The following is a 24,825-nucleotide window of genomic DNA, read 5'->3' as shown; positions in this document are numbered from 1 at the left end:
GAAAACAAAAGTCTTTGCCAATAATTTTGGGTGACATGATAAACTCTAGACAATTTTCTTGGTATAGTCACAAGTGAAGTTTTATAATTACTCTGTATAAAGAACAACTATACTTTCTTTTTATGATTTTTTGAATATTATCTTTCCAAATAGCTTTAATAGAGAGCAAATACTGTATATTCCTCCCTTTATCTGTTTAAACTTCATAAAAATGTTATTTTTAAAGACACTGAAAATTCATGGCATTAAAAAAATTCTATGTGAAGTATGATCGATATGATAAAAGGTATTCCATATATTTATTTAAGGAGACAGATACTTTTGTGAGAAAATGACAAAGGCTATGGGGTATATAATTTTATTATTACCTGCTTTATAAATACAAGTAAATTATTTAACCTGTTGAGTGAATTAAAACTCAAAGTTTTTATTGTTGGTTAAGTCAGGTTGAAATGCGAAAAATATCCAAATAAGTGTTTATTTCATAGCTCAGGCCATCTCCTTCTTGAATCATTTTATTATAAAGAAAGAGTCAATGACTTAAAGCCACATCAACTCCAGGAAAGTCTACCAATTTGTAAGGTTTTAATTGGTAACTAGATCTGGTTAAGCACCAGTGAGCAATTTTATGCAAGCAACGACTCCAAATTTGAGCAGTTGGTGACTGCTTTAATTTTCAAGAAACGTGCATCACCAACAAGATATCTGGTTGCATGAGGACCAATCCCACATTTGATTAACAAAATATAATAACACAACTAATAATACAGCAGGGTTAAAAGCTTTCATTGTTAAGATTAAAGGAATATGAGGAATCATTTTGCTTAAGTTATTTTTAAAAGACTGTAAAATTGGTAGAATATAACAAAAAGCATCATAAGACTATTAAATATAACTTTATCCTGTCAATGGGTTGTTAGGGGGATTAATAGAAAATAATTTAAACACTTTAGGAAATCTCTGGTATAAACAGAGCTATTGTACTATAACAATACATAGGTCAACTTTATGCTATATGAGAAATGGACTCATTATCACTGACAGAGAGAAATAACTGTTTAATTACTTCTTACGGTATTTGTAAAATAGCATAGCATAGGAGCAAAGGATTAATACTTGAAAGAGATGATATATATTTCTTGCCCTTATCTGTAAGTTAGAAAACAATACCCCACTTCAAATTTCAGAGTTGTTGTAGTGATCAGATGAAATTAATGTGGGCCTAAAAATCATCAAAATCTACAAAGCCAGCTATAAACATAAAGTGTTATTTTATTAGAAGAAGTTATCTTAGCATCTGGGGTCAACTGAGGCAGAAAAAATGATTTTTTTCAAATCAAGGATATTTTATATAAATATCAATACACAAATCCAATTTTTAAAAACTGTTGTACTTGAAACTAGGTTGAAAATCACTGCCAACTAGTCTTCCTTATGTACCCTAAGACATCTTCTACAAACTCAAGAGTTCCAAAACAGTATGAATAATCAGTGGCTTAAGATGTGGTTAGTTTCTCATACTAATGATAATAGAAAATTAGCTTTGGAGAATAATTACTCAATTTTAATCAAAGGTGAACAGATTCATTTCCTACAGGGCCTCTTAGAGCTTTTAATATGCTGATGTACTTTGGAAACCTCTTAGATTCCTTAAGTAAGGAATAATTTTCAAACTTGTTTGATCCAAGAATTCCTTACTGTCTTCTTAGAACTACTCAAGATTTACAGCTTTTGAACTATTGTCCCATCAGGACAACTTGGAAATTGTCTTAATTGCTTAGGAAAAAACTACTTGCAAGTACTGCATTACAGCTTTCTTTTTTTTAAATTTACCTGCTAAAAGCTTAGAGGGAACAGATCATATTTCTGTGTCAATTTATATCACTGAGAGATGTCCCTTCAAATAATTAATTGCTTAAACTCAATTAAGTGGATTATTAGAGTTATATAAAGTCAGGAAAGGGTAGGTACGATTTACATGAACCATGTAAATAATGATAATGCCAGATGCGATTGCTTGAATGTTTGTGTCCCCCAAAATTTATACGTTGAAACCTAACACCCAAGCTGATGGTATGGGGAAGTGGAGCCTTTGGGAGGTGATCAGGTCATGAGGGTGGAGACCCTATGGATGGGATTAGTGCCCTTATAAAAGAGCCTCCAGAGAAATCTCCCTCTCTTTTGGCAATGTGAGGATTCAAGGAGAAGTCTACAATGTGGAAGAAGGTCCTCAACTAACCATGCTGGCACCCTGATCTAGGACTTCCAGCTTCCAGAACTACAAGAAATAACTTTTTGTTTGTTTGTTTATACGCTACCCAGTTTGTGGTACTTTGTTATAGCAGCCAGAAGGGAGTAAGACACCACAGAAGAAAAATATGGAAACTACTAAAAACCAATTTCATAAGTGGCATAATTGGCTTTACTTTCTCCATCTTATACCTAAGACTTGGTTCTCATTATCTGTACAATCACAATTAAAATTACCTGAACTCCAACATGTGCAATATAAGACCAATTCAGTGACTTCCTGAATTCAGTTGAGAATATATAAAGACACAACAAATGACAATGATAACAAAATATCTGACTAAATTTTAAACTTTAAATAGCTGACTAAATATCACAAAATCCTCAAACTGAGATCTTAATGTCAATTTTACCTTTCAATTTCTTTTTCCTGAGGGTTTGAAATCATTACTTTGTTATTTGCATCAGTAAAGGCTTTCTGTTCTTCATAGGCCTTTAGTTTTTCTTTTAACATTAAAATCTAGTAGAGAGAAAAAGTAGTGAAAATACAAAACAAATTATTTGTCTCTATTATACATGGCTACAGAAAAATTTCAGCTGTGAAAAATAACTGAACAAGCAAGATTTCAATTATAAAAGAAAAGCAAATCAAAGTTTTAGACAGTAAAGACTGCAGAATCCCATAAATGAGGAATTGAGGGAGATTAGCAACAATGTAAAGAGGAGACATACCTCTTCCTTCTGTTCATTACAGATCTTTACATACTGAGTTATATGATTGTCGAGGTTAAGAACATTGCTCTTCAACTGTTAAAAAATAGAAATTATGATTGCGTATATATAGAGATAAAAATCACAGTTATATACATGAACAAAATAGCATTATAGCCTCATTAATTCAGTTCCATGAATCCAGAATTTGTGACAATTATGATCATTTGACAATCATAATCAATTATGTTCATGTTTAAAAATCTATGACAAGAGGATATGTTGAGCACATTAATACTGAATTTATAAAAGAAAATCCCTTACTATCTGAGAAAAGGTACTTTAAAGAACTTGCAAAACAGTCATTCACATAAAAATTGCCCATTTTCTTTTTCTGGTCCTTTGACTTTTAAGATATAATGAGATAATTTAACTTTCTACCCATTTGTAAGTTCAAGTAGTTTTTAATGAGTTCTTAATATATTTTATCTTTTTTATAAAAGTATGAGCCCCTTGGCAGCTATGGAATAGTGGAAAGAACATTAAACATGTAATCTAAATACTTGATTTTGAGGCCCTGCCCACTTTTCACTTAACTTAAATCTCTGACCATGTAATTCCTCAACTGTAAAGTAGAGCTAAAAATGTCTTCCTCAATGAGTTGGTGTAAGCACTGCATGAAAAACTTGTGTGAAAAAACTTTGTATACCCAATACAGTACAACCTTTCCCAATTTATTATATAAACAATATATAAATATTTCTCTAAGGAAGATAATAATCCACTTATCTTCATTCAATGGGAGTAGCAGAGGGGTAAGTCCCCCCCAAAAGCCATCATACCGGCTGAACTCTAGGCCTATTCCAACCCTGAGATCCTGTGACTTTCTTTACACATACATCATGTTTGACTTACATTTTAAAAAATTACCCCAAATTATTGGCAAAAATACCAACCTAACCAATCATTATTATATTGCTCTAGCTACACAGATTGGTTACATCAATATCATGAATGTGACAATAAATTGTTTTAAAAGAGCAATTTACTTTATAAACTGAGGCAGATATTATATCTACTTTACAGATGATGTAACTAAGGCTTGGAGAGATTAGCAAACATGTCCAAGGTTTTCAGGTAGAAAGTGTTGGTGCTGGGTTACAGAAGAGCATCAGCCTTGGCTGCAACAAATGTGTTAAAGCCTTGACCAATTACATCAGGGTGCCATCAAAATATCATGTACCATGATGTGAAAAAGGTTAGAAAGAAAGTCACTAAAACATCCTAGCTCTCCAAAAGACTAAATAATAGTATTTATTATATATGTAATCAAGATGCTTAATGGTTTAATTGTCCCAGTGAATGCTCAATTAACCAGATTAGTAAAGACATTTCTAGCCCTGATTCCTAACTCATTAGTAGAAGTACATCTCTAATTCATCTTTTGATAGAAGTATAAAAAAGAGAAAAATGCACCCAGTACTCTTACAACAAAGGCAGAGTAAACACACTTACAGAAGATTTAATGTCCTTTGCACGGTTAGCATACTTAAGAGTGTTATAGGTGTCATCGTAGAATACAGAGGAAGGACTAACAGCAGCTATCATTATAGTTTGACAGTTTCCTCCAAGAGAATCCTTTAACAAGCGAGTGAGCTTACTATTTCTGTAAGGAATATGCTGATTCTTTCTCTAAAAGAACAAAAAAAGAATTCTTATGTCATTTTCCACATTCAAATGTAAACCTGCTACCATTTCACTATAAGAATTTAAGCACTGCTCAACTTTGCCCAGACTTATGATATAATTGGTGACCGAAATGATGATAATGAATCTTATGGAACTATTCAGTGAATAAATAAAACAAATTTCCCATTAAAAGATTACATCTCTATCTGATTAAGTATGAACTTTAGTTAATCATAAAATATCAGTATTGTTTCATTAGTTGTGATAAGTGTACTGTATTAATGTGAGATGTTAACAATAGAGGAAACTGAGTGTGGGGTATATTTAATAAAAGTTTCCTGTATTATCTTACCAACTATCCTGTATCTAAAACTATTAAAAAACAAAATGGTTATTTTAAAAAATCTCCATTTTTTAAAAATAAATTAAAATACAAAAGTAATATATGCCCTAGAGAAATATACTAGAGGCATAGTAAGAATTCTGTATGGCATAGAGCTACTTCTCTCTTTCAATTACCATCTAACATGAATATAAAATTAATTATAATTATTATCTTACAGATATTTATCTGAAAGCACTACCACAGTTCTAAGAGAACTTAAGTTTTCTAGGTTTTCTTTTACTTAAAAGATACAGTTCTGATTTTAAAGTAAAAAATTTTCCAAACACTACCACTTCCATATAGAAACAGAGCAGTGTAATGTTAAGCTAAAAACAACCTTATGCTATCCAATGTAAATCTTTCATATTACAGAAGAGGAAAATGAAGCTAAGCAAAAAGTGACATGACTTGCCTCAGGTCACATGGCTGGTAATCCACAGAGTTAGAAACAGTCTCCCAACTCCCAGTAGTACTATGCTTTCCACCATAGCAGTCTTTCCCAAACAGTGTGGAATGTGCACAGCTGGTGCTACTTGAATTGATTTTGCATGTAAAAGACATGCATTAAACACTGACTAATAAATGACTCAACAGGAGTCAATTACTAAAAATTTAGTCAGTACATGGAAAAAATACTATGAATGGCTGAAGTTTAGGAAATTAGTCTCTATACCATGCTATCTGCTTACATGTTTTGAGATTTTAACTTAGAATACAAAATATATTTTGCTTCTGTAATATTCATGTGATTTCAGAAACTTGCCCTTTTAAAAAAAGACTTCCCAAATCATTTTTTTTTTTTTTTTTTTGCGGTACGCGGGCCTCTCACTGTTGTGGCTTCTCCCGTTGCGAAGCACAGGCTCCGGACGCGCAGGCTCAGCGGCCATGGCTCACGGGCCCAGCAGCTCCGCGGCACGTGGGATCCTCCCGGACCGGGGCACGAACCCGCTTCCCCTGCTTCGGCAGGCGGACTCTCAACCACTGCGCCACCAGGGAAGCCCCCAAATCATTTTAATGTACTTTATACTTTATCAAATTGCAACATTTTGAACAGTTTAACAGTAATTTTCCTAAAGCTTCTGAGCCTGGATTGAACTTAAATTATTATATTTTAACTTTGAAAAAAGGAAGTCATTTTTACAAATACAGAAGTTATCAAATATGCTGTGTTCCTGTAAACACTTCTGGCATAAAGTAGATGTAAACTTTTTTTAATGCCCCGGAAGCATCTAGCAAACATTATCCTATTAGGTAATTTAATTACACTTTAACTCCTCTTCCTCTTTAAGAAAAATCAACTCTCTTTAATATTTACACCAATTTTATAGTATATATATAAAATACTAACCAGACCAGAGTTTAGTTTTTCTAAAATGTGTTTTTTGTTTTCATGCCAATTCAATTATCATGCTTATTGTGTAGTGATCATTAAATGGTCATTAAAAAAAATCAAATTCAAAATAAATGATGAGAAGGTATAATAAAATATTAACTATCAATCTGATATTCAATACTTTTCATTCAACAAATTCTGATTATAAAGCTAGAAGTTAAAAAACAAAACAAACAGGGACTTCCCTGGTGGTGCAGTGGTGAAGAATCTGCCTGCCAACGCAGGGGATTCTATCCCTGGTCTGGGAAGATCCCACATGCCGCAGAGCAACTAAGCCCGTGTGCCACAACTACTGAGCCTGAGCTCTAGAGGCCACGAGCCACAATTACTGAGCCCATGAGCCACAGCTACTGAGCCTGTGTGCCACAACTACTGAAGCCCACACGCCTAGAGCATGTGCTCCACAACAAGAAAAGCCACTGCAGTGAGAAGCCCGCGTACTGCAACGAAGAGTAGCCCCCGCTTGCCACAACTAGAGAAAGCCTGTGCACAGCAAAGACCCAATGCAGACAAAAATAAAAAAATAAATTTATAAAAAACAAACAAAAAAAACCCCCATAGCTTTATTTGATATACTAGGTTCTCTGAGGTCTTTGCTCTTTATGTAAGCCTTATTGCTACATTCTTGAAATTTGATTTATAATAGATCTTTAATACAGTTATATTAAATAATATCTTTCTGGGAAATATACATATTTCAGTATTTCAAAATACTTAAATAAACATATAGTACCTACCTTAGTATCTGCTAAGGCATTGATAACATTCCCAAGAGCTAAAAGTGATCGATTAATATTTGTGCCTTCTATAAACCGGGTCCCTTTAGCACTGGTAGAACTGGCTCTTTCAGACCCTGCCAGGTCAATGAGTGACATCTTGGCAATTCGGACATTTTGATTGATACTTGCTGTTTTATCTTGTTGTCTCAAATAAATCTTTTTGAAATTATAGGAGAATAGGGAAAATGAGGATTAGATTTAACAAAATTAAAAGAGAAATACACTTTATTTTTAAAAGAGCATGAAATCAATTATTTTTATTTTAAAGACATACTGAACAAGGTATAACTTGACTGGCTGATATCCAAGAGTACCAGAAGTAATTACCAAAGCTGAGAAAAATTTGAAAATGAAAAGACTTCCTATATGTGCACTAGAGGGCAAATAACTCCTGGCTTGATAGAAGGTCAAAACAACTGCCACTTGTATTCTGGTAACCCTTAAAAGCAAGGTCTAAGACATTTTAGGGAAATCTCAATGTCCCCGATAAAGATTTCTCTCAAGATTACTGATAAATGAAGAGGCAGTGGTAAGAAGAGAAAAGATTAATAAAATTTTGTGGACTAGAGACTTTCTGAATGACTTGGTTTCCTCTGATTTGAATTCTTTCAACTATAACAATTTCTTTCTATTAGATGAGTTCCACAAAGCATAATCCAGAATAACGCTGTATAATCACTTGAATTTTAACAGAACTAGAAACTACAAATAATAACTACTAACTTATACTTTAGGTTTTTCTAGAATAGTATTCCTAAAAAGCACTGTATCAACTGAATCACACACTTCCTTAAGGAATGCAACTACTTACATGGTCACTATGGTGAAATCTTTTAAAAAGTGAATCAGTATCTCCCCAATTTATTGGTTCTGTAAATCTAGATCTATAAAGAGAAAGTCTGCTCTGAATATAAGACTATCTTTTGTAAAGATTAAATATTTTCACCAATTAAAGAAAAGGAAACAAAACCTCTAATACTACCACTTTATTATCATATTTCCACACAGGTAAAAATTTACATCTAACTTACATCATCTCAATTCTAAATATTCTTGATAGAATCTTCTCAAAGCTGCAAAGTAAAGGAAGTGCTGAGAAGTAGAGAAGTCCACAGATGAAGAGATATTTTCATATGTGTGAAAATTACCATTCATAAATTTGGCTTCATTTATTTTAAATTCAATTTTAAGAGCTGTAGTCTAGTGACCTGTTACCTGGAAAACAGCATGAGAACGAGAAGATGTAGCATTCATATCAGTGGGATGCTGTGTCCTGTTTTTGTTTCCATTATCCAATAACTGTAAAATTTCCTCTGAGGATTTGGGCTAAAGAAGTTGAAGTAGAAGAAAAATATACAAATTAACAATTGATCTTTAAAATTTTTAATAAGCCATCAACAAGCAAGAAGACTTTTAAAGGTAAAATAAAAAGTAAGAAAATATTTTCCATAAATTAAATCCCATTAAATATTGACCGTGTATCCTTTGCTTAGTACTTTGGTGCTATATGAAAAAAAAAGATAAAACCTAATCTCTCTGAGGAGATAAAATATAAATATATTAAGCAGAATAATATACTATATTAAATGTTCAAGTAGATTTTTAAAAGAAAAGCCCATCTGATTATTTCAAAGGAAAACAAAACAAGACTATAGACATACCCTGATTATTTTATAATAAGTAAATGGCTAAATAACCATACTTGCTATTTGAACAAGCCAAAAAGAAGTTTATAAACATACCTGATGTAAAGTTAGTCCCTGAACAACCACCCCTTTTTGGGCATCTTCCCGGACAGCAAGTGGCCCTGAATTTACTAAGAGGTCACGAATCTGTTCATTATATACCTAAAAATAAAAAGAACTCCTTTAGCATTGATGATGAAACAATAGCAATAGCATCACACAAATATGCACACATTGCTGATTTAAGGTTATATTAGAGAAGTAGCAGCTCATTTCCATTCATCTCACCCCTTCTATCACACACTGATTGCTATTACTTTCCTAACATCTGAGAAAATGGAAGAGTTTGATTACCAGCACTTGAACTTAAAATTTAAAGGTGGAGTCATTATACCCTCCTCCCATAATTCCCAATTTGATGACTACAGTGAAACAGAAATAGGATAGCTGGAATTGTCTTTTCCTATTTCCTGGAAATATATGGTCTTAGGAAACTCTAGTGAATCTGAAATGTAAGTTATATGGAAGTACCATGGTTCTTACTGGAGAAGATATTTATTGTTTCATGATGTCCAAGTAATCCAAACTTTTTAAATTTTAGAGTTTAAAAGTTAAAGAAAACCCATACTCAAAGATAAATGACATTTATTTCATTTATCCTTCAATTACATTAAGTTTAACGCATAATGATAATTCCATAATGGGACCCCACCCCCCCAATTTGAATTATGAGGAAACTGAGGCCCTAAGAGTTTAAGTGATTTGTCCAGGTTCACAGTCACAAAGATAATAGGATAGCATGAGAACAAGAAGATGTAGCATTCATATCAGAGCAGGGATCAGAGCCTGATATCCTCACTCTACTGCATGGACTGGATACACATCTGTGTTTTAAATCTCTGGCAATTTTTTTTTTTAGTAATTTCTGTAAATAACTTACAGTAATAATACAATTGACTTGATTTTATGAATTTACTAAAGATACTAAGTTTTCTACATGCCAACAAAATGACAATTACACATATATGATAAGATTAAAAAACACATATAAAATTGTCTTTAAGAATTACTTTGTGTAAGTCATATCCATGTTCTAATAAATAGCTCACAGAGATAATTCATTGCTTGTATAATTTTCTACAATGAATGATAACCATTTTTAAATGTAATAAATTCTTAGAAGTAGTAAAATGATGATATGAAGAGATAATTTTTTTGGTTCTTATTCTTCTGATAAGCAACAGTCACTTTTTAAATGATTCCCCTTATCCACTTCAATCATACAAAATATATAATTAGACAATTACTCTCAAGCTGGTCTATGCATAAAGATCACCCGGGAGTTTTTAAAATACACAGATGCCTCAGCCACAATCCAGACCTATTAAATTAAAATGTCCAGGGGGTGAGGCCTAAGCATGTCTATTTTTAAAAAGCCCCATAGCCAATTTTGGTGTACAGCCTGAGTGGAAAACCGTTAGATTAGATATTGCCTTACCATTAATAAAATGAAAGCAGATTAAAAAAAAGGAAAAACAATTAAAAACATTATAAAAATAATCAAACTTCAAAATTCTCCCAGCTATAAAAGGATCTAAGGAAGAAGTAATGAATCCTGCCATGGTCTCTTCCTGATTAAGTTCAGAACAATTCTTTTCAATACGTAACTATAGAAAATGAGTTTTACTTCTCTTTTATCACCAAGTTCTATAGACTGACAAGAAAATTTTTAGCAACATAATCTTGATCAATTTTTGAAATGTGAAGAAACTATCTCAATAGAAACCAAACAATAACATGTCAACAAGAGCAGTAAAAACTAGAAATTCACTCTCTGACATCACAAATAAATAGGCAGTAAAATCAGGGATTTACATTTCTGCACTGGTTTCTAAAACACTACCTGAACACAAAGTTAGAGTGCCAGTCACTTAGTTATGATTTGTCGAATGTCAGCTATTAAGAGGTTAGGAGGTCTCAAAGAATGATGGGGTATGTCAAAAAAACACAAGAGACAGCATGAAGGAGCCCCACCTAGCCAAATCTGGCACAATTTGAGCATACAAAAATTGCTTAGAGAAAGGGATTATAATCTACTGAATAACGTTAAGAATCCATAAGTCTACATTGATAGAGTAGAGGAAAGGGAACGCTCTTCCTTATAGCAGAAAGCCAATGAATAAATGTAGAAGAAATGATGGAATTTAAAAATCAGTATCATCTGTCATCATGATAGTAATTGATTCAGGCATGAATCATCAGTGGATGCTAAAACTAACAAATTAAAGTTTGAGGGGTCAGAGGATATTTACATTGTTTCCCTACAAGTTACTTATTAATTATAAAGTGTAAAGTAGTACCTTTACAGTGGAAAAACTTTGCAGACACCAGCATAATGAAACTGATCAGTTAACATAGCCAGTAATAGGACTAACTAATTGCATAAGCCTCTTGATATGTTTTATAAGAAGAACTCATCATCACTTCTGTGGTGTTCCTGCCAGGGCATGACCTGAATGTAATCATGACAAATCCAAACTAAAAGTTTTACAACAGCAACATAAAATACAGAGAGAAAAAAAAAATCCAGATTAAGGGGACTAAACAGATGAACTGCAAATGAATGCCATCTGCGATCTTAGCTTTTCTTTTCAATAAAGGGCATTATTAGAACAATTAGCAAAATCTCATTAAGGTCTATAGATTAGATAAAGGTGTATATCACTGTTAATTTCCTGATATTGATTACTATTCAGTGGTTATTTAAGAAATTTCCTGTTTTTACAAGTCTGTAACTTAAACAGTTAAAAAAAAATGCATACACACACAGAGAGAAAGCAAAGGTAGTAAAATGTTAACATATTGGGAATTTGGATGAAGGGTATCTGGAAGTTCTTTGTACTAATCTTGCTACTTCTGCATAAGTCAGAAGTTATGGCAAAATAAAATGCTTAACAGAAAAAGAGTAAGATCCACAACAAATACCTCAGACTAGGAATTGTAATGATTTTATACATTCATAGAAAATTTCTCCATGATAGAATAATTTGAATGGACCATGGAACTTCTTAAAAAAAGATTTCTCAATACTGTGGATTAATCTAAAGAATGATATTGCCAACTTACCTCCAGATAAGAAACTGCGGTACTACATACTTTCTCTTCTTTAATCTCATCCATGGATTTGTAAAGGTCTAACATTGTTTGATACATCACTCCAGGTTCAGCAGCTGATCCTAGCATTGTGTGGGTCTTCCCAGCTCCAGTGGCACCATATGCAAGTACTGAGTTTTTATGAAAAAGGATCAAAGCTCTTTGTTATGACGTATAACATTACTGTATCTACTGTCTAGTGAATACTTCCATCTGGATATCCTGAACAGTAACTTTAAATCCAACAGATCCAAATTAATTTATTTTTATTTTTATTTTTATTTATTTATTTATTTATTTTTGTGGTACGCAGGCCTCTCACCGTTGTGGCCTCTCCCGCTGCAGAGCACAGGCTCCGGACGCGCAGACCCAGCGGCCATGGCTCACGGGCCCAGTGGCTCCGCGGCACGTGGGATCCTCCCAGACCGGGGCACGAACCCGCGTCCCCTGCACCGGCAGGCGGACTCTCAACCACTGCGCCACCAGGGAAGCCCCCTAGTCTTATTTTTAAATCCTGGCAATTTCAGCACAAGTCTACTCTTACTTACTCCTATATTCTCTATTGATGAATGGTACCTCCACTCACCCAACCGCCCCGACATGCTCCCTTTCTTCGACAACAATCACAAATTTTAATCGATTATCAGTCTCCCTACCTATTAGTCTCAATCTTCTTTAACAAATCCCTTAGAATTTGTACAGTTGTTTTTAAGAAAACGAAATATGAATATGTTAAACCTTCTTAATTGTTCCACAGTCCCATATGAGAAAGTTCAAATCTTCACCTAGAAATATTACTAGTGACTCTAAGGGAAGATCCCTGCATATCTCTCCAGACTATTTCTTCCTTGCTGTGCTTTGGCATACTAGATTATCTGAAGTTCTCCACATGTACTGCTCCTTTTTGAGTCCATTGCCTTTGTCCTGGAGAGTTCCTCTACTTAATCCAGCTGGAAAACTTCTACCTGCACTAAATATTCAGCACAAAAGTCACTTTCCTGTGCCTTTCCTAACTGTCTTAGGCTGAAGTGGCTACTCTCTCATTTGAGCCCTCAGTGTATGCTTATATCCTTTTACTCTAGCATGTATCATACCGTATTTCTAACTGTGAGCTCCACCAAAGTGGAGGCTATGTATCCTTCCCACCTAGCAAGTGACTTGGCACAAAGCAGGTACTCAATACAAGTTTGCTGAATTCCAGATAAAAGGCCATTTATAAAATTCCTTTTAAAATTTTTGTTTTAGGCAAATTACTTTGTTTTCAAGACTCTATCCAGTATAATAGAACAGTGATGCATTTCTTCAAATGCAAAAAACAAAGGAAAAAAACCACTCTGAATTACATATTGCAAATACCCAACATAATATTCAGTTATGCAATAAGTCTTTAAGAATTATTTTTATAGGTTAAATCTCTCTGCTAAGTTCATTAACAAACTACAAAAATACTTTTCAGTAGAATGGATTAAACTGATTCATGTTTCATTTTGTTCTATTTTATATAAGCTAGTAGTACATCAAGAAGTCTTAAGATAGCTGGATAATATAAGGTAAAACCAAGAGAAAACCAAAGATTCAGTATTACTTTGGTAGAGATTTTTTCATTTGGAGTCAAGAGAAATTTTTTAACTCTCTAGAGACAATATGAAGTTTCATGAATGAGGAAAAGAATATCTGCTTAAAAATGAGAATCAAACCAGGTCTAATCAATAAACCACATTCCATTCTTGCCTGACCTAGAGGCTAAATCTTCTGTAATAAAGTGAATGAGTCAGTGAAAGACAGTAAACATGTAACAGTTTTGGGGTGTCTTAAAGAAAATGCCATAAATTATCGTAACTACGAAAATAAGATATTAATAATGGTATGCAGTGCCTGGTAAGCATTCAATTAACTGGCATTTTGGAGATCTCTTTCTAGGAAATCAACAGCCATTTTGAAAGGCAAATTATTATAGGTCTATCGAGAGCACTAAAGATGCTTTTTTGGGCTGAAGATATTTTAAAACAGCATGATACTCATGATACTCAACATGGGCTTTAAAAATTTTTACTTCAAGGTACTACAAAGAAAAAATGGTGCTATGAAGAAATTGTCAAATGTTCAGAAATGTCCCACTATTCCCCATGGATAGACAGTTGTATAGGTGAACATTGGGAATATTTATGAATACAAATTGTGAGAAATCTGGCATAAATTATCAGAAGCACATGGTTTTAAAACATAAGAAATTGAAAGGATGACCATCTATAGGAACCAAAGCAAGACCCAGGAAAAGTTTCACAAATGATATATGTTATATATGATGACTAAATTTCAAAGAAAATCTATATTTACAGTGAACTACTAAAGAATTTTTAGCAAACAAGCACATTAAAATTGATTATATTTAGAAGAAAGGGTCAAGTAGATGTCTGTTTTAATATAAAACTGAAATCAGATGGAAACATTAAATCCCAACTGAAAAATTACCTGTGCAATTATATCCATTCAAAAAACTACGAAGAATTGGCTTAGTAGTGTGTTCAAAAACTTCCAATTGAGTTGAAGTTTCGTCAAAAACAGCATCGAATACAAATTTAAGGTCCTTATTTTGTCTCTTTGTAATATCTCGATTTATAGTTTTCTTTCCATGGAAAAAACTGATTTCTTCTTGCTTGGGATCAAAAACTAGAATATGCTTATCTACAACATGGACCACTTTATGGAATCCAGATGCCTTTTCTTTTGTGTTCTCAGGACGCACACGAACAGCTACTTTCATGTGATGACACAGGTCTTCCTCAGTGACAGACATTGTTGATTATCTTGATTCCTTTGTTTATGTGAATGGTTGAATATTTATCTGAAATTAAAAAGTATCAATATTAATTCTACTTGTATGCAAAATGACTAGCATATAGTACTTATTAAATCAAGAAAGGTGTTAATTTTGTTCCACTCATCTGGTAAATGTTACTGGAAGTCCTTGGTTCAAAACCGTCCAGTGGTTATCTTATTCAGAATTGAAGTTCTGTTAATGGCCTACATTTTTCACCTCATGTCCTATTGCTTTCCTCTTTGCTCACTCTATTTCAGCTAACACACCAAGCGCCCCAATCTTGATCTTTCTGCTAGCCATTCTATCATAAAGTGCTTTCCTCAATAACTGCATGACTAACTCCTTCACTTCTTTCAAGCCCTGGCCCAAATGTTGCCCCTTCTGCCCACCCTTATTAAAATTGCCAACCCAATTCCTAATCGCCCTTATACTGTTCTACTTTTTCCCAAAGCACTCACCACCTCCTAATAGAATAGGTATTTTTTTTACTTATTTAGCATGTGTGTTGTCTACTTTCTCTCTTCTAGTTAAACTATAAGCCCTTTAAGGGCATTTAAAAAAAATCTGTTTTGTTTATCAATGCGTTCCAAGCCTAAAACAGTGCCTGGCACATGGTAGATACTATAAATACTTGATGACTAAATAAATTAGTGAATACTAAAAGGTTTTCTTTTTTTTTCTTGGTCTTAACTTTTCGATACTAGATTATTTTCTGGATATTTGAGGTTCCTAAATTGTTGATCTTTATTTTATCCTTACTTTTCTAGTTTTTATGTGAGGTAGTCATATAGTCAGACCATACTTTTTGAACCTGTTGTCACTGATGTACCTTAAACTTACATCACTATAGAGCAGGGACTAGGATCTATATTCAGAGATTAGGATCTCTGAATACACAGTTGGGGGAATATACTATCTCTGTCACCTTCATACCTGGGCTAGCTAACTGACACATCCCTGGAACTATTTTTAACCCTATGGGTCTCTGAGATACAGGCAGAGATAAGCCTGGTTGTGTCAATTTCCACTGCCAAGAGATTTGCCGCCAAGATCACTTTTATTAAAAATAGCTCATAAGTCAAAGCTCTCCCTTCATTACCTTAATATGATTCTGAGAGATCCTTTCTTGTCCATTCCTGTAATCCAAACTAAAATAGTATCAGAGTCCTTGTGAAAAATCAAAGCTAGCTTTTTGGGTAGCCTATACCTGTGGTTTTATATGGTTTAGCTACAAAGTTTGAGTTGAAGTGGAAGCCCAGGGTCTGACTAATATTTCAGAGATTTATCAAGTTTTTGTATGTGCATGTCATTTAATTTTTTGTATTGTGACATAATCTGATTACTTTCACTGCTGACATACTTTAGGAAACAGAAACTAGTGGGGCCATTGAAGTAATGTAGACAAGAGATGATGCTGTCAACTCAGAACAGGGTGGTGGTCAGATTTTGGATGTATGCTAAAGGTAAAGACAAAAGAATTTCCTGATAGATAGATGTGGGGAATGAGAGAAATGATTCAAGAATAACTCCAAAGTTCTTGGCCTGAGTGTTGGAAGAATAGAGCAGCCATCAACTGAGATGGAAATATCTGAGGGTAGAGCAGGTTTTGCGGGGAAGATCAGGAGTTCATTCTGGATATCTTGAATTTGAGAATTTTAATCAACATCCGGGTGGAGATGTCAAGGCAGCTGAAAGCTAAGTTACGAAAGTAAATGCTGTCCTCAGAGTCTTAATGCCATTTGAAGCTTTTCAAAGTTTTTAAAGCTTAACGTGGCATTAAGATTTAGGGGGAACTTTTAAATCAAGGAGAAGAGGATGATCAATTGTGCTAAATACTGCTAATAGGTTAAGTACTTACTAAGAAGTAATCAGGGGATTTGGCAACATGGAGACAAACAAGAGCAATTTTGGGGGAATGGAATGGTAGGACAAAGGCCTGAATAGATGAAGACTCAGATAGCAAATATAGGAAGTACTACTGCAAAAGTAAGCAAAGAAATGGTGTGGGTGGAGGGGGAAAGGGTTAAAAGAAGATATTTTGTTTGTTTCCTAAAGTGGAAGAAATAACAACAATGATAAAGCTAAAATATGTCGTAAAATCATAAACGTTTGGAAAGAATTCAAATAAGGCCAAAGCAATCTAAAAGCAAAAGACACTGGACACAGCACCCCCTTTTTAGGACTCTGTTTTTTCCCCAAATTGGAACACTGAAGAGGAAAGGATAGTCATTTGGATTCCAACAGTGAGGTCCCACATGAATTGCTACTACGCTCTTTCTTCATCCTTGAGCTTCTGTCTAGACAACTCCCACAGAGTACCTATACCCCACTTCTGTGACCTTGGACAACTTACTTAGCCTCACTGAGTCTCAGGTTTCTCATTTTTATAAAAGGAATAATACCTAATAGCTGTTGTGAAGGCTGAGAGAGATAACAAGTATTAAGTGTATGAAGGCATTCAATAAATGCCAGTTCTCTTCTTTATCTGCCCCCCTTCCTGTCTCTTCTTCCCAAAGATACTGGTCCATCTTTTTAGTGTTTCCCAATGAGCTTATCACTGGCACTTTGGGTAGGACAATTCTTCCTTATTCGGAACTGTCCCAGGTATTAGAGGATGTTTAGCATTTCTGATTCCTGTCTATTAAAGGCTAGTAGAGTCTCACATTCTTTGTATTACCAAAAACTAACCTCTATACACATTTCTAAAAGCTTTTAGAAATATTCAACAAATGCCTCGATTTTAATGGATACACTTTTTCCCCCAATGATAGATAAAATACACACAAATGAAATGGTTAAAAAAACATATATAAAAAACATTGGGTGATTATTTCAGATCTTAGGGGACTTCCCTGGTGATCCAGTGGTAGAATCCACCTTCCAATGCAAGGGATGCAAGTTTGATCCCTGGCTGGGGAACTAAGATCCCATATGTCATGGGGCAACTAAGCCTGTGCACCACAACTGGAGGGCCTGCGTGCTGCAACTACAGAGGCGACGCACTCTGGAGCCCGTGTGCCACAACTAGAGAGAAGTCCACGTGCTGCCACAAAGAGCCTGCGCACCACAATGAAGGTCCCTCGTGCCGCAACTAACACCCGACTCAGCCAAATAAATAAATAAATAAGTAAATAAATAAAAAACATAAAACAAACAAACAAAAAACATATCTTAGCTTGGAAGGTATCTCTTGTTAATTAATTAATCATTAATTCATAAAGTTAACTGTTAAAATCCCAGTTCTACTACTTTATTGGCTGTGACAGTGGGCAAGTTACTTAACCCCCTTGTGGTTTAGTTTCCTCATCTGTAAAGTGTGATTAACAATAATACCTACCTCATAGAGTTCTTGTGAGGATTAGCACTTAGAACAATGCCTGGCACAGAGTATGCATTACAAGTGTTTGCTAGTACTGCTATTATTGCTATTATTACATACAGCTTAGTGAGGAAACATTGATAAAATGACACAAATATGCACAGGTGTAACTGTGACAAGTGCTATCAGGTAAAGGTTAACTTTGCTACCTAAGACTATAATAGGAGATTGATATTCTTAGAAAGCTTCCTAGAGGAATGACTGGAACTGAGAGCTGAAGGATGGATATACTTGTTAACCAGGTTAAAAAAAAATTTCAGGAAAGAAAACTAGTTATGCATTCAATAAATATTATTGAGTGCCTTCTATGTGCTAGGCATTTTTCTGGGTCTTGGGATAGATAGGGTCAGAAGTGTATGTGTGGGCTCCTATTTTAGATGGGGTAGTTGTGAAAAGCTTGTCAAGTGGGATAACTTTTTACAGAGACTGAAGTGAGTGACTGAGCAAGTAAGTGGCTCTCTGGTTAAGCGTATTGCCTGCAGCAAGTCCAAAAGCCTGTGGTAGGAAACAGCTTGTGCAGAGGACATAACTGGCTCCATGGTGAATTTGCTTAAATCTCATTTTGTTTAACAGTTTAGTTTTAGATGATTGTAATTCTATCTAGAGCATCTAAAGAGATGCTCAGTTTAGCTTTGTTCAGTCCTGACTGCAGCTGGAGAGAAAAGGGAAAGGAGAGCGCTGTATTAAAAAGATTAAACTGGATAAAGGTGGGGCTGGATCTAGAAGATTTGAATGCCAGACTATAGAGCTCAGATTTGATTTTAAGTTAAGTGGGAATTACTGAATGTAAAAATTTGCTCAATTATATTCAAATATACTGACGTCTTCAGGGATTAACAAGGTTGTTCCTACATTAAAACATGATGACTGCTTTCTTTTCTAACATGGCCAGGTAAAAGAGATGGACATCCAGTTGATTCCGAATAAGGCACCCAGAAAGGATATCCTTAACCATTTTTACTAAGAAGTGGCAAAAGAAAAGCCTAAATATATTTTTACCTGTGCAATACTGTGTTGATTCAAAAATTCTTTTCAGATGACCATTCAGAAGACAGTATCACAGACTATGATCAATTTTGTCATATCTACTCTTAAGAGGTATTTGTTGATAGAATCAAAAAAGCAAGCTGGTAGGATTTCATTGGTGGGACTAAAACATTAAGGATAAACACTTCTAACATCATTTTCATTATAACAGAAAGGTATTTGTCTAGTATAGAGAGAGTACAGTATGAAAGAGAGTAGTGAAGGGCTTTAGTGGTAATCTATAAAATGAAAGGGTTAGACTATATGATATCTAAAGTCCTTTTCTAGCTCTAAATTTTGTGATTATTGCATATGATTAGAAAAGTGTACTAGAATGTGACAAAACGTAACAGCTAATAGGACTGTACACTTCTACCTTTATATCCCTCCTTATCTCTTGTACCGTGCCTGGTATATAGTAAGTTCTCAAACATTTGATTAATGAATAAATTAATTAATAAGTTATAAAAAGTAGACATGGAATTCAAGAAAGCAATATATCCATTTAGAGTAGAGGTAAACATGTAATATACTTCTCTAAGAGAACCAACATATCACAGTAGAGTACAATGGTTGGCAATAACAAGAAATTCCAATGAGGACCCCGAGGCATCAAAAAGTTAAATAACGTGCCCAATTTCTTTACAAAATTAGGAAAGTGAGATCATGTTTTATGTTAATCATTGAAGATGGGTAAAACACTATCACTTAACAAGGGTAACATTCAATTTTCTGGGAGACTGACTTACGTAGAAAAGCTCATTCTTCTGTTATGTTTAATGAAGAGGTGTTAAAACGAATTCTCTTCAATAGTTCTAAGTGAATATGAACCAAGTGGAACAGGCAAGTCAATATCTATATCTTATATCTAGCTACTGTTCTCTCTAGATAAAGTTTAAGCCAATTAAATCAAAAATTATATGAAAGTATAATAAATTTTACTTAATTCATTGATTGTATGTACTGATACCTTCTTCAGAAGCAATCAGATCATGTTATGGACCTCATCTTGTTCTCCTGCTCCAATGACTTCCCAGCATAAGAATAAAATGTCAACTCCTTACCATTTTCTGTGGGTTCTACATCTGTGGGTTCTGTGGGTTCTACCTCTCCATCCCTGTCTCCAAATGTTATCCCACCTCTCAATTATTGTTTCAGTTACACTGTCCTTAGTGTTCCTTCAACACCTCAGTCTCGTTCTGGCCTCATGGACTCTGCACCTTCTCTTCTCTTTGCCTGGAAGGCTCTGCCTTCAGATATTCACAAATCTTAAAATCTCAGTTCATCATTCAGGTCTCTGTTCATATGTCACTTCACTGAGGCTTTCCCTATAGATTCCATTCAAAACTGTATCACCGTGCCCTTGCCTGTCTAATCCCTTGCCTGCTTTATTTTTCTTCCTAGCATCTAGACTACTTGGAAAATATATTATTTGGTTACATAGTTATTGCTTATTTACCCTCTAAAATGTAAGCACTATGAGAGTGTGGACTTCATCTGCACTCCAGAACCTAGAAGAGGGCTTGTCAAATATTTAGGATTTATTACATACTTGTTGAATAACTGAATGAAATAATGTAAAGTTTCAAGATATGTGTGCAAAAAACAAGTGCAGAATAGTGGACCTGGCATTCAAACATTTGTATTTTCAAAAGATATATACTTTTTTGTACATGCATGGGCTCTCTCAGGAAGAGAACAGAGGAAATTGATAATACCAGTTGCTTGATGATGGGAAAATATGAGGGTCTGGGTGACAGGCAGGCTAACTTTCTACTTTATATCCTTTTGTATTATTTGGATTTTAAACAAATCTAGGTATTTTTATTTCAAAAACAAAGCAAAACAAAACAAGATTAAAATTTACCTTAAACACAAACTTTCATTTAGTAACAATTATGGAATACTTTCTCCTGAGCTCTTATTCTACAAACACAAACATGTTAAGCAATTTACATACTTCTCATTTAATCCCTGTAACAATCCTATGATATAGGTATTTTTATCAAACCTATTTTATATAGAGAGAAAGTGTAGTATAGATAGATTAAGTTAACTGGCTGAAGTCACACTATTGGAAGAACAAGACGTAGAATTTGAACTCAGACTGACTGAATCTAAAGCTCAAGTATTTAATCATCACTCTCCATGATGTAAATATATAACCCCCAGAAATTTTGATAGAAGTTAAAACTATTTGCCTACTTTTGATAGAAACCTCAGGGCCTAGTACTGGGGCTTCTGAATGAATGTTGAAATAAAACTGAAAATTCATGGTTTCTCTGTGCTTGATGGATAACACTCACAGTTACCTATTCTCAGAAAATATGCTATTAATTGAGAACTCTTGGATTAGGTAGACATGGTGATAACTAGTAATAATGAACAACGATGATCATTTGGCCACACTCTATATGCCAGGCATTATGGTAAACATCTGACATTCATCATCTCATTCAATCCTTAAAAAGATAAAGTAGACTCTATTATTGTCTCCATTTTACAAAAACAGAGACTTAGCTTTAGGCTAAGGAATTTTTCCAAGATGACAAGAGAGAGTAAGTGAGAAGCCAGATGTCAATCCAGGTCCAAATCCAAAGTCCATGTTCTTAACAACTCTGGTCTATTGGAATCAAAACAGAAGGCTTTCAAACAATGGAACAGAAAGGTCATATAAATTTTCTTGAATGTGTGGAGTAACACAGTTATAAATGATTTCTTAAATACAAATTCAAATCTGAATTAGATTCAGATTCAATAAACATTTGTTAGGACCAGGAACTATCCTCCACTCTATCATGTATAGTCTCTATGCAACTTAAACGTCTTATTGGAAATAACTTGAGTGTTAGAGCCACTGCTTCCATTCACTTGTAAGCATCAAGGAAGAACGAAAATTTCAAATGGAGGGAAGGGCAGCACTGACATCTGGGCTATTTTTTCCTCCTAGTTTTCAGAATTCACAGCATAAAAGTCATTTTATTGTGTACCTTAATTGATTCCAGGTATATTTATAGTGGGACAAGATACATTTTTAAAATGAAAATTTTGTGTACTTGTAAATATTTAGTAACAAAGAGGAGACAATTACTACCGTTAAAGGCAGATAATCTTTGTGTACCGAAATATACAATTCTTACAGAACAGGAGAAACTTAACATGCAGTATCTAGCCTTTGGATCTTTCATTCTCCCGCAACAAAGTTCATAAATACCTCCCAAAATCCAAGGCGGGGGGCGCTGACCGTGGTAGAATAACACTATCAACTAAAACAATGCCTAACACATTCTATCCTATAATAGTTAGTAACCTAAACTATACGTTATACAGCACAATTATTCAATTCTGGTCAAATAATCTCATAGAGTAAACAGCAGTCAGCCTTGACTTCTCTGAAACTGAGTGCCTAACGAGCACTCCTCAAGGCGAATCTCGCAGAAACTACTAACAGACGGTAGAACTGATTCTCAGTGCTTTAAGTCCCTTTTCATTTGCAGAGCACTTTGTCAACGAGAATCTCTTCCATAGCTCATCTGATCCCCAGCAATCCCGTTAGTCACTGCTGGCAGGTCTTATTTTGATGCTACATTTGGGGTCTGGGAAGGTTCCCAAGTGACCTTTGCCAGGTTAACACTGAACCTCGCTGGACAAAAAGGTTATAAGCTGTTGAAACAAGGCTCCTCTTGATAGCTAAGCCCAGAGTTACATTTACATCTGTGCCTGAAACAAAACACTGTGAATTTGGAGTCCGGAAGGAACTTTACACTGTAAGGTGCCGGACAGTTAGTGTTCTGCTAAAGTCTGGGAAAGGGGCCAAGATGCCCTTTAAAACTTCCGACTTCCTGAGAATTTCAGGCAGGAGATCCCTGACCTTCCTGCTGAGCAGTCGAGGTCTCCCGATCAGGCAGAGCCACATTCTAGTGAGTTCTCGAGTTCCTTCTTTCTTTCACTTTCTCCACTGGGACCCTAACCAGGCCCACCTCAGTCCCCACCCCCACCGCCCCACCTAACGCTTCTATTTGTCAACAAGCCCACTTGGTCCTCTATCCCTGAGGCGGCGGGACCCCTCCGCTTCCTGAGAGACGGGTCATCCGAAAAAACGTCCCCGAGACCAGAGTTTTCTTTTGCCTTTAACTCACCTCAGGCCCAGGAGAGGTTACGGAGACGCTTCACTTCAATGTCCGCCTCTCAGCGATTCAAACTCAGCCACGATATTCAAACCCAAGCCAGCTTTCTCAGCGCCTCGTTTCATTGGCTGCCGTCTTCGTGACGTCATCACGCCGGACGTGGCCGTGGCGCGCTGCAGTTTGGCGCCTGGCGTCTCAGCTGCCCTTTGCAGTGGAAGCTACCTTGCTCCGTGTCACCGTGGCAACTCGCACGGCAGTTTCCGGAGGCGTTGGCCGAGGTGGGCGGGGCTGGGCCGGAGCTGCCACCTGGGATCTTCAGGCAGCCTTCAGACCGTGGGCGCGGGCTCCGGTCCCAGGGTTCTGGGTGTGAGTGAGACGGGTGCGGGCAGGGGTTGGCGGTGCTGTCTGCTAGGGGGAGAGGCGGAGCCTGTTGGGTGTGGATTAATGGGTTCTGGGTATTTGTTTTCTCCTTTTCTGTATTGAGTAGTGAGGCCTCCAAGACACAGGTCCCATGATCTGGAAGGTATAGGGACCTGTTCGTTCCAACCACTTTCAGTTGGACTGAACTGGGGTCAATTCGCCTCAGTTAATTGAAAGTTCAGGACTTTGGTTTGAGGCCCCAGGCTTCATTTCTCAGGAACCCCAGGCCTACTCCCTTAGTGCTGACTCTGAAACTATTTGTTGTATGGCTGTTTTCGACATTTCTTTCTAATGATGGCATTATAAAATAAATTTATTTAAATTTATTGGCTTAGTTCATTATTGGATGCAATGGGCTTTTAAGCCTGGGTTGTAGGTAGTATTTTAGAATGTACACTTTAAAAAGAAAAAAATACCTGGAAAAAAATGGGAAATGGGTTCGCTAAGAGAATTCATCTTTTATTTATCAGGATATTTTTAATAGTATGATCTGAATTTTATTGTTGTTCTTTATGTTACTATTGTTGTATCCATTCATTCAGCAGTTATTGATTGTAGATTTTAAGGACACAATAGCACACAATTGAGTCAAAATCCCTGCGCTCTCAGAGCTTGTGCTCTAGTGATTCAATATCGCCATATATACAGGATGGCACAACACCAAATGCAGAGTATTATAAGTGAAACACTGTAGGGGAAACCTCATATTATAGACATTTATTTCCTATTGAAAATCAGAAGCACTATGTATTGTATATGAAGCATATTATAAGATTCTTTCTGAACACTGGATAGAGCATCAATAAAGCTACTAATTGCTGGCTGTATTACATATATCTTAGCTAATGAGATAGTGATTTGTATGGTGCTGGGTTTGGTAATAAAATTGAGAAGCCTTTTAATTTTCTTTCAAATATGCACTCACTATAGTACTTTACCTTTGATGTCCTGGACATTTATTAATTTTATATATGTTATCTTGTCACTTAATTTTTGAAACAGTCCAT

At 35.3% G+C, this 24,825-nt stretch overlaps 2 protein-coding genes across 5 annotated transcripts in view; one reads left to right on the top strand and one right to left on the bottom strand.

Annotated features, from left to right (window-relative positions):
• KIF18A (kinesin family member 18A) overlaps window positions 1–23,630 on the bottom strand; it is an 87,174-nt gene extending 63,544 nt beyond the window's left edge. The window contains exons 1-9 of the mRNA XM_059068613.2: window positions 23,411–23,630; window positions 14,518–14,890; window positions 12,019–12,176; window positions 8,950–9,054; window positions 8,423–8,533; window positions 7,166–7,363; window positions 4,477–4,653; window positions 2,983–3,057; window positions 2,664–2,770 (exon numbers count right to left, since the gene is read on the bottom strand). Of these exons, the coding sequence (XP_058924596.1) occupies window positions 2,664–2,770; window positions 2,983–3,057; window positions 4,477–4,653; window positions 7,166–7,363; window positions 8,423–8,533; window positions 8,950–9,054; window positions 12,019–12,176; window positions 14,518–14,842 (1,256 nt within the window). The 5' untranslated portion in view covers window positions 14,843–14,890; window positions 23,411–23,630. The remainder of the gene's footprint in view (window positions 1–2,663; window positions 2,771–2,982; window positions 3,058–4,476; window positions 4,654–7,165; window positions 7,364–8,422; window positions 8,534–8,949; window positions 9,055–12,018; window positions 12,177–14,517; window positions 14,891–23,410) is intronic.
• Window positions 23,557–24,825, top strand: part of METTL15 (methyltransferase 15, mitochondrial 12S rRNA N4-cytidine) — a 373,387-nt gene continuing 372,118 nt past the window's right edge. For 2 of the 4 annotated variants that reach the window (XM_067038072.1, XM_067038071.1), the window contains exon 1: window positions 23,576–23,676. The gene's annotated coding sequence lies outside the window, so the exon portion shown is untranslated. Of the gene's footprint in view, window positions 23,677–24,825 lie in introns of all 4 variants that reach the window. The other 2 variants (XM_059068615.2, XM_067038070.1) reach the window with 2 other exon arrangements.

The sequence above is a fragment of the Kogia breviceps genome, chromosome 7 (genome assembly GCF_026419965.1).
Source record: "Kogia breviceps isolate mKogBre1 chromosome 7, mKogBre1 haplotype 1, whole genome shotgun sequence".
Lineage (NCBI taxonomy): Eukaryota > Metazoa > Chordata > Mammalia > Artiodactyla > Physeteridae > Kogia > Kogia breviceps.
The sequence above is the reverse complement of the archived record's forward strand: the minus strand, read 5'-3'. Positions and strand labels throughout refer to the sequence as shown.